This window comes from Gadus macrocephalus, chromosome 19 (genome assembly GCF_031168955.1).
Source record: "Gadus macrocephalus chromosome 19, ASM3116895v1".
Classification (NCBI taxonomy): domain Eukaryota; kingdom Metazoa; phylum Chordata; class Actinopteri; order Gadiformes; family Gadidae; genus Gadus; species Gadus macrocephalus.
This window is the reverse complement of record NC_082400.1, coordinates 8,042,739-8,055,354: the sequence shown is the minus strand read 5'-3', so window position 1 is coordinate 8,055,354 and position 12,616 is coordinate 8,042,739. Positions and strand designations below refer to the sequence as shown.

Below are 12,616 nucleotides of genomic sequence, written 5' to 3'. Positions count from 1 at the left end.
CTTCTTTGTCATCAATTTGTTAAGATCAAAATATGTAATATGATGACTCATTATCTGTTAATCATCAAATTGTGGTTCACTCAACGTGTTAATGGTTGGCAATTATGCACATCGAATTTTAAATACAATAATGCATAGATAAATGTCTTAACTTGATTCCATATTAGTTCATGTGTTTGTAGTTATTTATCACTTTATTTAATATAAACATGGCACAAAACACATGTAAGATGTGATTTAAATAATTTACTTTGATCAAACAAAACACACGTGTACCAAGAGAATACATTTTCACAGTAGTGTGTTTATTCAAGGATGAAAAAGCAACAGTACCATGAAGAATCATTGATTGCAAGTCTATAGATGCAGGATAACACATAAAAATGGAAAATGGGTCAGACTGTAAATACAATTCATCATAAATGTGTGTGAATCAAAAGAAAAATTGAATAGTGGATAGAACAAAAAGCTTCATCACAAGTAGTTTAGTATCATGTATAATGCGCACAATAATGCAAAAAGTACAAAACAATAGTGTAGGGTCGCGAGAGTTTACAGTCATGTAAGAGAGTACAGCAATATGCAGGTTAATGCCATGCAGTCCTTATATGGGCCTAGACTTCCTCTGCCTGCATGACACATCGTAAATACACCATAGTAGTTTTTTTTACATAAAAAAAGCAAGGATGTATCAGGCCTCTACACTGTCAACCTTCAATATCCCATTTGGTACCTAATGTTGTTCAAAGAAAAAAAAAAAAGGAAGCAACATTTCATAGCCATAACTCATCGATTCCCCTGGGCAGAGTTTGTTGATATTTCATCTCTTGTCTCGGAGTGGTTAATCTGGCAAGCTCAAAACAAACTAATTGTGTTCCCATCATCGATTATACGTTACAGAGTAAATACTTCTTCTTTTTTTTTTCACAGGGAAGTGTCTGCACAGCTTTCAGGACGTAAAACCCTCTCTAAGTGATACCCCAAACATTGCCTATTCTTATAGATTGCAACATTCGAATAGTGACTGAGACATGAGAAGAAGTGGTTTAGAAAGAAAGACCGGTTCACAGTGCTTTCACAGACGTAATGCAGGTCTACGAGAGCTGAAAATAACATCAAATATGCGATACCATTCATTCAGCATGAGACATTTGTGTGTGGACTCTGCTTTTCATTGTATTTAGAAGAAGACAGCACCCATGTCAAAAGCAAGCCGGTTAAAAAGGTAAAAGCAACCGAAAAAAGTGAACAAATCAGTTTTTTTTTTTACCACATTCCTTCATATTGAACAGCACATAAGGCGATACTGTCAAAAATGTAATCCTTGACATTAGCTGTATATCGGTCACCCTTCGAGATTCGCATCAAGCGCATAGCAACGCAAGTTAAAGCTCATATAGTTATCATACAGCGAAGCATACTGCTCTATCAATTTGAAAAACATCTTCATAGGTTGGTTTGAAAAAAATGGAACAGTGGGAATTAGGCTATGAATGGGTTATTGCAATAGAAGATAGAAATCAGATTTTATTTTGACTATGGATTAAGCATATAATCTTCTCAACACAAGATGGCCGACTTTGTTGCTTGCATCTTGTATCAAGCGGTTTTAGGAGTTGTAGTTTTCCACTTTGGAACCAGTAAGAGGAAACAGGCTTTCGGGCTATTCTTTTTGCATTTTTATACTCAGAAGACTCAAAAGTCCTTTGTTACAATCCCAGTTCATATCAGTAAAAACAGAGCAACATGTTAAAGGCAGGACAATAAAAGCCTGAAGTCAACATGTTCACACACATCCAGTGTGCGAACATGTGGAGTTACACGTGCACAAAAATAAAATGCCGAGGCAAAAACAAAATGAGTGATTAAATCACTCTGACCTAAGAAGCCACTAAGAGTTCCAAACATTTCTAAAGCCGCCCAACCTGTTGCTTGATGCTGTATAAAAAATTGGCACACTCTAACAAGGAGACGCAGGTTAATAAGCCAATGATGAATCTAATATCAAAACGTTGAAAATAACAGACTCCAAGTGTTTGTGAGTGGCTTTTTTCGCAGTGGGTGAAATGGCAGAGGACGAAAAATATTATATTTATATATATAAAATAAAAGAGATGTAAGCCAGACTTCCCCCCCCTCATGACAGACCTATCGCTCTCCTCCTCTAGGCCTCGGCCTTCTTTTTGTTCTTCTTCAGGAAGGACGGAGTGCGGAACTTCTTCTTCTTTTTGGAGGGAGATTTGCTGGGGGACTCGTCGCCGTCCTCCTCGCCGGGCTCCTCCCCTTCCGCCGCCGCCGCATCCGTCACTACCGCATCCGTCACTACCGCATCCGTCACTACCGCATCCGTCGCCGCCGCCTCCTCCTCCGGCGCAGCCACCGTTTCCGTGGCAACCGGAGCGGGGGCGGAGTCTTCGGCTTCCGGGAGTGCGGGGGCGGCGTCGGAGGGGTCGTCCGGGGTCAGGTCGGGCAGGGTCTGTCGGAGGGTGGCGCCGTCGCTCTCGTCCTTGGAGGTGGGATCCGGGAGGGACTCTGTGATTGGTGGGAAGGAGGTCGAGGGGAGGGGCTAGTCAGTGGGTGGATAGAGTTGACATGTCTGCGGGATGGGCCTTCACCTTGACTGCTATGATTATTATTATTGACCGCAGGAATTAACGTAGCCACATTGATACAACATTGCCAGACAATTAACACACTGAATGCCCAAAAAATAATTTGCGCCCTTGAATAATTAGAGAAGATACATTTTTTAAAAAAGCTATGAACAGGCAGACAAGTTTCTAAATTATTACAATGTACCAACAAACGTATTAAAAAGATAGGTCGTTTTTTTTACCTTCAAAAAGCTAAGAAAGAAGTTAAAATATAACCTGTAGAATAGATGGTTCACAAACATTCAACTATCCTACGCTAAGCATTCACAGGAACCCAATGCTCAGGGATGACAAAAAAGCCAACGCTAACTTCACAAACATCCACCGAAATCCCCCGAGAGCCATTAAATCATTTCCTCCGGGATCAATAAACTCATCTTTTTTTTTCATCTTATCTTTCATAAGGATAAGATTGCCATCATTTCTCACATGCCACCTTCCCAAACAACCACTCCATCTTATTAAAAAAAGCCACAAAACCTCCTTATGTGTAATCACATGTTCACTCCAACTCTTATTTTACCTTCATTTATACAGGCAAATCTTAAGGAGTGCGGTTCTCGTGTTCATTTGCACCCTGTGTAAGAAAGAATAAATACAAGTGTCTAGAAAGATCCAGAAGAACCACAGCAGCAGCAGCAGCAGTAGTAGCGACCTCGATATAAAGACAAGCACAGGTGCCTCTGCCTCACAGCCGCGTGTTAACCATATCTTAGGACTTGTATAATAAGCCAGCCAGTCTCACAGTCACACTGTCGCATTTCAGTTTATTTACCGGAAGCACAGCTATCAAATTAATCTCAGACGTTGAATAATTACAACAATATGCCACGCTCGCGCTCTATAGAAACACTTGACATTCAATAAATAACAACTCGGGGGCATTAATAAGCGCTGTGACAACACCATCATTCAACAGGTCCAACAGGGACACCGAACAAAATATGGCAGCGTTTTAATCAGCCACAAACACGACACGCAGTCCGCTGCCCCAAGCCTTGTGAAAAGCACACACTATGTGCACTCAATAGCGCCAAACAATTATAGCCACTTAGAGCACACGCATGCTAACAGACTCAAAATGTCAACACATCGACGAACACAGAGCATTATCCCTTTGTTTTTAATAGGACACAATGAAGGCATATAATAAACGCCACACAGCCAGGCCTTATGGCTGGTATATCGGAGAGCCATGTTATCAACAGCAGGAATCTGAGCCAAAAAACAAGGACTATTAGAAATGCCACTCTGCCTGTAAAGCCCACACTCCAACACTTTGTTTTACCTGGTGAACGACTCATCTGTAAAGAGAGCACACAGAAGACCCAACAACATTTCTGAAAAGGACCCATACATTACCTGTTGTTTCATGACTGATAACATTTAGGGTAAGGTGGTTGGTTGGTTGTGTTAGGATAGGTTGTGAGACAGTGGTTGAATGCAGGGTAGGAAGGTTAGCGAACACAGAGTAAAAAGAGGTTGGATTTATATGCTGAGGGGGGGTTTGTTTCACCTGTTATTCTCCACTTCCCTGAGCACCACAGAAGAAGAAGAAACTGTGGTCATTCTTGGCATCACTACCAACGCATATCACAATACAATGTTATGTCTTTCTTTGAACGAATATGTATTCAGTCAAGTAGGTGACTGCGTCAATTAAAGTTGCCAAACATACTAAACAGCCAATAAACGATACAATAACATTGGGCTTTTGTGTTCACAATTACTTCTGCCGTTTTGTCTTGGTCCTTCTACTGATCACTCCAGGGAGAAGGGAGGTGCTTGTGAAACAAACCCCGCCTCAACAACAATAACCGAGGAACGGGTTCTGGTGCCGTCAGAGAGACTGCCCCCGGGGGATTGGCGGCGGTAGGGCGTCAACGCAGCCAATCGGGGGTTAGTAAGAACACAGTCATGCAGTTGGTGTTGGTAGTGGAGGGGGCGGGGTCAGTACTGAGGCATGGACGTGATAGGTGAGTAGTTGTGGGAGGAAGGGGCGGGGCTAACGGGAGACTCAGATGGGGATTGGACGTACTTACTATGGTAACAGGTACTCTTTTGCTTTTCCATCTCCTGAGTGAGCACGCAGCCACAAAGAAGGAAAAAAACAAGCACAAGTAGAAACAAATGTCTATGCAGATCAAACCACAGGCACTGAGTTAAGTAAAAAAAAGTGGAAAATGATAAAAAAAAGAAAGGAATGGAGAGATTCCATTCCTCAGGGGGAGAGCCCGGAAGATGGAGAATGGAAGTGAAAGGGGAAAGGAGATCGTACATCGAAAGGCATGTGTTATAATATTGTTCATATTAGATTACACCCCATGGGTCCTAAATCCTAGATCCTTCCCTCTCTCCCCACTCGTTATCTCTAGCTCGCTGTGCTGTATGATGAGTTCAAACTAGACTAGTGTTTACATGAACCTTATAACCTTACACACGAGTCATGGCTCAATTCCAAGAAGATTACATTTAATAACAAAGAATATCTATTGATTTGATATTATTTCTGAGGCCGACAAGCCTTAATGTTAAGAGGCGGATGGCGCTAAGTAAAGGTGTAATCCAATGGTAATAATGACCAAGAGGGAACTGACGGTTAACTCCACTTAATGTTAAGTATCAAGTAAAGTTGCTCTAATATAGATCCCTTACCTATGTGCGCGTCGTCTTCGCTTATTTCTTTGTGCTCTACCTAATTACGGTTTTGCATGAATATCATCCAAAACCCACGACGCCACACAGCTAACCTCTTGGCCGGTTATTACAACAACCACACAAAACGTCACCTCTCAAAAAGAGTCGTTTGGTTAAAAAAATAAAAAACACAACACAAACGCCTTGGAACCCCCCCGACACACGCTGAGACGGACCCCCGAGACCACCCCACGCTCCTTCTGCGTTGTTCCTGTTTTTCACGCACACTCACAGGCAAAACAACCCAAGCCAAACCTCCAGGCAGCTGGGGGGGGGGGGGGGGGGAATCCATGCTGTGCCCAGGCCGGGCCATGGCAGCCAGGGTGATCAGAGTGGGCCACGTACCTTCTTCCTCCACTCGGACCGGGGTGCTGGGTGGGGTGCAGGTGGGGTCCGGTTGCTTAGCCTCCTCCTCTTCCTCAGCGGGGTGCTCTTCGTCTGATGGGGAAGACGAAAATAAACGATCAAACACACATCAACAACATTTATGACGTATAAACATAAGGATGAATTATGAGGGCTTCCAAACATTTCCGTAAACCCGCCGGAAGCAGGGGGGAAAAGAGGCACACAGGGAAGGATTCCTTTGACTTTAGAGATAGTAAAGCCAAAGCAGAACACCCACAACCAACATTATTTGTGTCAATCGGCCAGAAACGTTATTAAAAACAGGCTTTTAATAACGTCACAAAACCAACAAAGCACTAGCCAGACCCAAAAGCACACCGTTTCAAGACTGGACTTGAGGTTAGAAGGAAAAAACTTAAGAAAACCTTTGCTTGTGTCCCGACATGAGATCCCCTTGTTGTTGTTGATGATGTAACACCTTTGTTGTGACACAAACTTGTCCTAAGTTCATCGATCTTGTAGGGCTTCCATACATCATATATCTCCATATGACCCAATGCATTGTGACCGTCAGTCGAAACAATAAAACCAAGCAAAGACATCAGGGAGGATTCAAGACAGCATGACGGCGCGCAAGGTCACCGCCTTACGCACTATCAAACACCACCCCATCAAACACCACAGAGCAGCCCGCCATTAGACCAGCACCACACACCCCCACACCCGACTTGAGGAGGGCTCTGGGTCCCAGTAGAGAGGGGATGAGTTGAATGAGGAGGAGGGCTCTGGGTCCCAGTAGAGAGGGGATGAGTTGAATGAGGAGGAGGGCTCTGGGTCCCAGTAGAGAGGGGATGAGTTGAATGAGGAGGAGGGCTCTGGGTCCCAGTAGAGAGGGGATGAGTTGAATGAGGAGGAGGGCTCTGGGTCCCAGTAGAGAGGGGATGAGTTGAATGAGGAGGAGGGCTCTGGGTCCCAGTAGAGAGGGGATGAGTTGAATGAGGAGGAGGGCTCTGGGTCCCAGTAGAGAGGGGATGAGTTGAATGAGGAGGAGGGCTCTGGGTCCCAGTAGAGAGGGGATGAGTTGAATGAGGAGGAGGGCTCTGGGTCCCAGTAGAGAGGGGATGAGTTGAATGAGGAGCTCGGGAAGGCGGGACAGAAGAGGGAAAGGAGGGTCTGGTTGCTCTAGCAGCAGAAGAGCCCCCCCATGGGGGTTCTCTCTCTCTCTCTCTCTCTCTCTCTGCTGTACCTGGACCCCGGCCGGCCTCAGCGTCAGCCCCCTCTTTCTCCCCCTTCTCCAGCCCGGGCGCCTCCTTGCTCAACGCTCGGAGGACGGCGCAGTGGAACTCCCTCTCGGGGGACTCCGGGACCTCCTCGTCGCCGGGGTCGGCGGGCCCGTCGCCGCGGTTACCGCCGGACGGCGGCTCAGGCTCGACGGGGGTGCGCGCCGAGTCGGAGACGGAGGAGGGGGTGAGCGGAGTCGCTGCGGGCGCGGCAGGCGGCGCGGCGCTCTCTGATTGGGTGGACGATGATGAGGAAGAAGAAGAGGATGATGGTGTACTGACAGACAGCGGGAGGCTGGAGGAGGGTTCTTATTTTGTCGGTCGGGAGTGTGCGCCGCCACATGCGGTCGACTCCGACTTCGGTTGGTCACCTTTCCCGGGCACTGAGGTGTGTGCGCGCGCGCGCGCGCGTGCGTGCGTGCGTGTGTGCGCGCGTGTGTGTGTGTGTGTGTGTGAGAGTGTGAGTGTGTGTGTGTGTGTAAAATAGTAAAGAAAATACGGGGGGGTCATCGGGTAACCTTTACCTAGGAATGGCTTTATTCGCAAACCCTTCACATACTAGTGCTTTCGAAAATAAGAAATACAGCAGATGGAATAAAAGACGAAATGATCATCAGAAACAAATAGTAAAATGATAAGGGTGATTCTCTCGAGCGTGATTATGACATGTCAAAATGCACCCCGATCCATCACATAGGATGGCTCTTGGCGGATTGCGCGTCCCCTTGTGCTCCATTACCTTCGGGGCCTTTCTGCTTGAGCTCCACCTCCTTGCGGTAGGCGTCCAGCTCCTGGTCCGTGAGCCGGTTGAAGGGGTTGGGGCCCTGCTTGTTGATGACGACCCTTGGCTGGTACTCCTTCTCGATGATGGCTTTGGAGGCCGTCACCAGCTCCCCCTGCAGGCCAAGAGGAGACATGACAAAAACAAAGAGCACCAAAGGTGTAACCTGTTTAGGATTTGAAAGATTGTGAAAAGATATTTCTTACATTCTGTAATTCTGTACCGTTTTGCTTTCAGTCGTTTTTCTTTAATCAAAATAATGTTATGATCGGTATGTTTTTATTTGCATGATCTAGTATCATGGTGTAACAGAATTCCCTTAGACATACATTTACGTACATGGTAGCCTATGTGAAAGAACATACAAAATCACCACTTATTTAACTTGGTTGGGTTAGATAAGGGCAAGGAATACGATTAGTGAATGCCAACCATGCTGTTTCAGGAAAATGTTACGTATTTAGAATAAAGAAAGATTAAAAAAAAATACATTATGACAGGAAAACCATCTCACATAATCCCACCAACAGTTTCCACTTTAAAAATAATAAAAAATAATGTTAATTAGTCCCTGAATCTCAAATCTATTCTTTCCAAATCCTTCAAACCAGGAGGCTATGCTAGGGGTACATCTCACCCGATCCTGAGGTCATTTAATACAATGATCCTGCCTTGTGTCACCAGATCTCCAGTTAGGGTCTGGGGGAACGTAATTCCAGTCACAGTGCGTCGGTCTTCCCAAAAGTTCCCAGATCTACGGTGGTGTTTAAGTGCTGATTATATTCGATGTGAGATGCGTGTTCCAACGGGTGCTATAGAAGTACCTTTCTAAAAGACTTAGCAGGACTATAGGAGCCGCTGGAGCCCTCAAGGCCTTCGATAGTTTCCGTACAGTCGGACCGACGTGCGTCCTGCAATGTAAACCCAGTGGGGGGGAGACCCAGCGCTCAGACGCCCACACAATCACAGGTCCTCAGGCCGGCACAAACACATGCACCAGTGTTACTGTTAGAAGTATGGATACCCACGCAAACATACACACACGCTTACACACATATACAACTGATGTCCACACCCACACATATCTACATGTGCGCACACAAACAATTGTACGTATGATCGCGTGCAGAGACACACACATCCAGGTATATCCACGCACACACATCCAGGTATAGCAACACAACGCGCGCACACACACACACACACACACACACACACACACACACACACACACACACACACACACACACACACACACACACACACACACACACACACACACACACACACACACACACACACTTTTGCGAGGAGCTAATGATCAATGAAAGGTGCGGAAGCAAAAGACTATAATCATGCATTGTTAGTCTAATATCTTGTAGTTGCAGTAGTTTGGTTCACACCAACTTTCTCATCATGCAATGTGCATGTTAAAGCCCTAGAGCTTTAAAGTCCCCCCTGATGCATTTTAAAAGGTGTATGATGTTCAGGCCACAGTCCATCTGTTGCGCATGTATCATCAATGAATGGTGTGTGTATGTGTTGAGCACACCACCAAATAGAGGTACAACATGCAAACTGCACTCCATTGAAAATGCCTTCCAGGTATATAGACAAACTCGCTGTTTGTCAATTACACGGTTTCCCAAGCAAAAGGACAAATCAAATGAGAATCATAGAATTAAATTAAATAATAAGCAGCCATAAAGTAACCGGGGGAAGATGTAGGGATCCTGAACTTGACGGCTAGCATTACAGCTAGCATGACGGCTAGCATGATGCCACATCGTGCTACTTACCTGCCAGAGAGACACTTTCTGCGGTCAGAGAATAAGGTCAGTTACACCCCTTGCTCTAGGTAGCAACACTTTTGTTTCTCCGAATGATATTGAACAGGTGATTGTGTACTGGTGAACAGCATTGGCATCAGTCCTCAGTTCAAGCCCCCACTCTACTGACTAGAGTATACTATTCATTCAAGCGGTGCGTTATAGGATGTACTGCATATAATGATAGATATTGTATTCAACAAAGAAACCTATTCAATTGTAGAATCAGTTTGCTGTCAAAATAAAAATAAAAAAGCAAACTAAAAAGCTTTTCTGAATTCATGTTATGTCCAAGACGAAAAACAAACAGACACTCAAAGCAAAACCTCAACGTATTGTACCACACTGCAATACATAGTGTTGGGGCGGGACAAAGCACTCTTACAGTCTGTATGGTTGGTCATGGCGGTGGGGCGGGACCTAGCGAATTATAAAAGTCTGTATGGTTGGTTATGGTGGTGGGCGGGACCTAGCGTACTCCAACAGTCTGTGTGGTCGGTTATGGTGGTGGGCGGGACCTAGGGTACTCCAACAGTCTGGATGGTCGGTCATGGTGGTGGGCGGGACCTAGGGTACTCCAACAGTCTGGATGGTCGGTTATGGTGGTGGGCGGGACCTAGGGTACTCCAACAGTCTGTGTGGTCGGTTATGGTGGTGGGCGGGACCTAGGGTACTCCAACAGTCTGGATGGTCGGTCATGGTGGTGGGCGGGACCTAGGGTACTCCAACAGTCTGGATGGTCGGTCATGGTGGTGGGCGGGACCTAGTGCACTACAACAGTCTGGATGGTCGGTCATGGTGGTGGGCGGGACCTAGGGTACTCCAACAGTCTGGATGGTCGGTCATGGTGGTGGGCGGGACCTAGGGTACTCCAACAGTCTGGATGGTTTGTGGTGGAGACAGGGGGGTTAGACTGACCTGGGTGAAGGTGCGCTCCGTCACCGAGCCGGCACACAGGACCTGGGACTGGGGCCCGGCGGTCTTGATGTCCTGCAGGTTCTGCTCTCGAATCTGGGGCAACAGAGAGAGGGCGGAGCGGAGGATTAATGGAGGAACCTGGGGAACCCTGACGTAACGTTAGGAAACCTAGAATGAGGAGTCAACACACAGTATCCCCAAAAAAGTCATCATTTGGACAAAATTATAATAATGATTATAATGATAAGCAACCTGTTGAACTGAACAAATACAAGGCGATTATACCAAGAAGAATTATTAGTTATCGTAGTGCTTTAATTGATCGTGATGTTTTTGCATTGCTGTACGTCAGGGGGCGGGTCTACCTTGTTCCTCATCTCCAGGACGTCCTTTGGGTTGGTGTTCATGGGGATGAACTGATTGGCTACCGCCGCCTGGCGCTGCCCCTCCTCCTTTGTCCACTGTGGGATCGAGACGCAGTTAAAACAAGGGTCGAGCCAACGGAAAACAGACCCAATATAAACAATAGCACACGTAAAGACAAAACTACTACACAGGCGAGAACAATACAATAAGAGTCATGCTTGATCAAACTGAAATCAGAGAAGGTGACCGTAAAATAACTGAATGGTAAGATGGCCTCTGTCCAGTGTACCAATGATGATGCCCTGAGACTGAATTCAAACTCCAGATAAATAACCATCTAAGATGATGATGACATCTACAACGCACCACAACAACAACAAAACTAAAGTCCTATCTTAAGGAGAGAGGTCCGTCAATATCGTCTCATGACAAGTTTGAGTTATGATAACTAGACGTATGCCATTTGTCAAACACAGAGTATCACTTTGCCCATAGGTCATGTTGTATGCTTAGGCCTCCAGGACGAACATAGCCATAACTCCACTCCACTGCGTTACCGACAACCGTTCTTCCCTCATGTTCATCATCATCATCACCATTGATATACTTTAACATTGTTTAATAAGAGTAATCAATCGGCACACTGAAGGACCAACTGAAAAGATGGAAACGGATGCAAACTTGGTGGAGGGGGTGAGGAAAAGGGGAGGAGGGGTGAGGGACGCCGTGTGGGGGTGATGGCCGATGGAAGATGGAGGCGGGCTTACGGAGCGGGATTGGTCAGTGACGGGGAGGGGGCGGGGCTTGGCAGTGAGCTGGCATCACCAAAGTCATTACCATACAGACGACGAGGACAACACAGATACTGAGCGAGAGCGGGAGAGAGAGAGGGAGGGAGTGAGATTGAAAGAGAGCAAGAGAGCGAGAGAGCGAGAGAGCGAGAGAGCGAGAGAGCGAGAGATAGAGAGAGAGAGAGAGCGCGAGAGAGCGAGAGAGAGAGAGAGAGAGAGAGAGAGGCCCCACCCGCTCCGCCAAAGACAACAACATAAAAATGTATTCTATAGTCATCGTTGACCTCCATACATTGTGGACAACCCTACACCTTCTACAGATAAACACACTTGTGTATAGCCGTGTAAAAGCCTCACACACTGTTTATTTGATTGCATTACCAAAAACACTAAAAGAGAATAAACTATTCAAGCTGACTTGGACTTTTTCCTAACGTGCTAATGCTCAGCATTGGGACTGGGATTGGACTGGAAAATAAAATCGATACCAATTTCTAGGACCAATGTAATTGAATGAGTAGCTGTGATAACAAAACAAAACAAGAATGCTGTGCTTCCATGCAGATATTTCCAGACATATTTTAGATGAATCAAGATATACGCCTTAAAGAAACTGTAAATAAGCGCATGGATTCATTCCTTTAGACTTGAAGCTGAGCTGTAAAAGAGCCAAACTAGGAGCTAGATGAGGAGAATTTGAATGACTTGTTTGTAGAGCTTGGAGGAAGGGGGAGGGAGGGAGGAGGAGAGGGTTCGAGTGAGTATGGGGGGGTGAACATAAGACGCTTAATACTCACTGAGTAAGAGCCTCACATCACAACACAACACTTCCTACTATCCCAACAAGAAAGGTCAAAGGTCAACGTCATTTGCCTGGCTTCAGATAGATCCACACGTGCGACTGGATGATATGTCATATCTCGAGGAGGGGGGGGGGGGGGGGGGATCATAG

The 12,616-nt window shown here is 45.9% G+C and overlaps 1 protein-coding gene across 11 annotated transcripts in view; it reads right to left on the bottom strand.

Moving 5' to 3' along the window:
• Window positions 1-284: 284 nt before the first annotated feature.
• add1 (adducin 1 (alpha)) overlaps window positions 285-12,616 on the bottom strand; it is a 27,239-nt gene continuing 14,907 nt past the window's right edge. For 4 of the 11 annotated variants that reach the window (XM_060038155.1, XM_060038148.1, XM_060038150.1 and 1 more), the window contains 7 exons: window positions 10,873-10,968; window positions 10,508-10,600; window positions 9,560-9,577; window positions 8,585-8,671; window positions 7,719-7,875; window positions 5,697-5,789; window positions 285-2,532 (listed from right to left, as the gene is read on the bottom strand). In XM_060038155.1, coding sequence (XP_059894138.1) covers window positions 2,165-2,532; window positions 5,697-5,789; window positions 7,719-7,875; window positions 8,585-8,671; window positions 9,560-9,577; window positions 10,508-10,600; window positions 10,873-10,968 — 912 coding nt within the window. In that variant the 3' untranslated portion in view covers window positions 285-2,164. Of the gene's footprint in view, window positions 2,533-3,177; window positions 3,232-3,942; window positions 3,959-4,696; window positions 4,731-5,696; window positions 5,790-7,718; window positions 7,876-8,584; window positions 8,672-9,559; window positions 9,578-10,507; window positions 10,601-10,872; window positions 10,969-12,616 lie in introns of those variants that run through there. The other 7 variants (XM_060038149.1, XM_060038153.1, XM_060038152.1 and 4 more) reach the window with 5 other exon arrangements.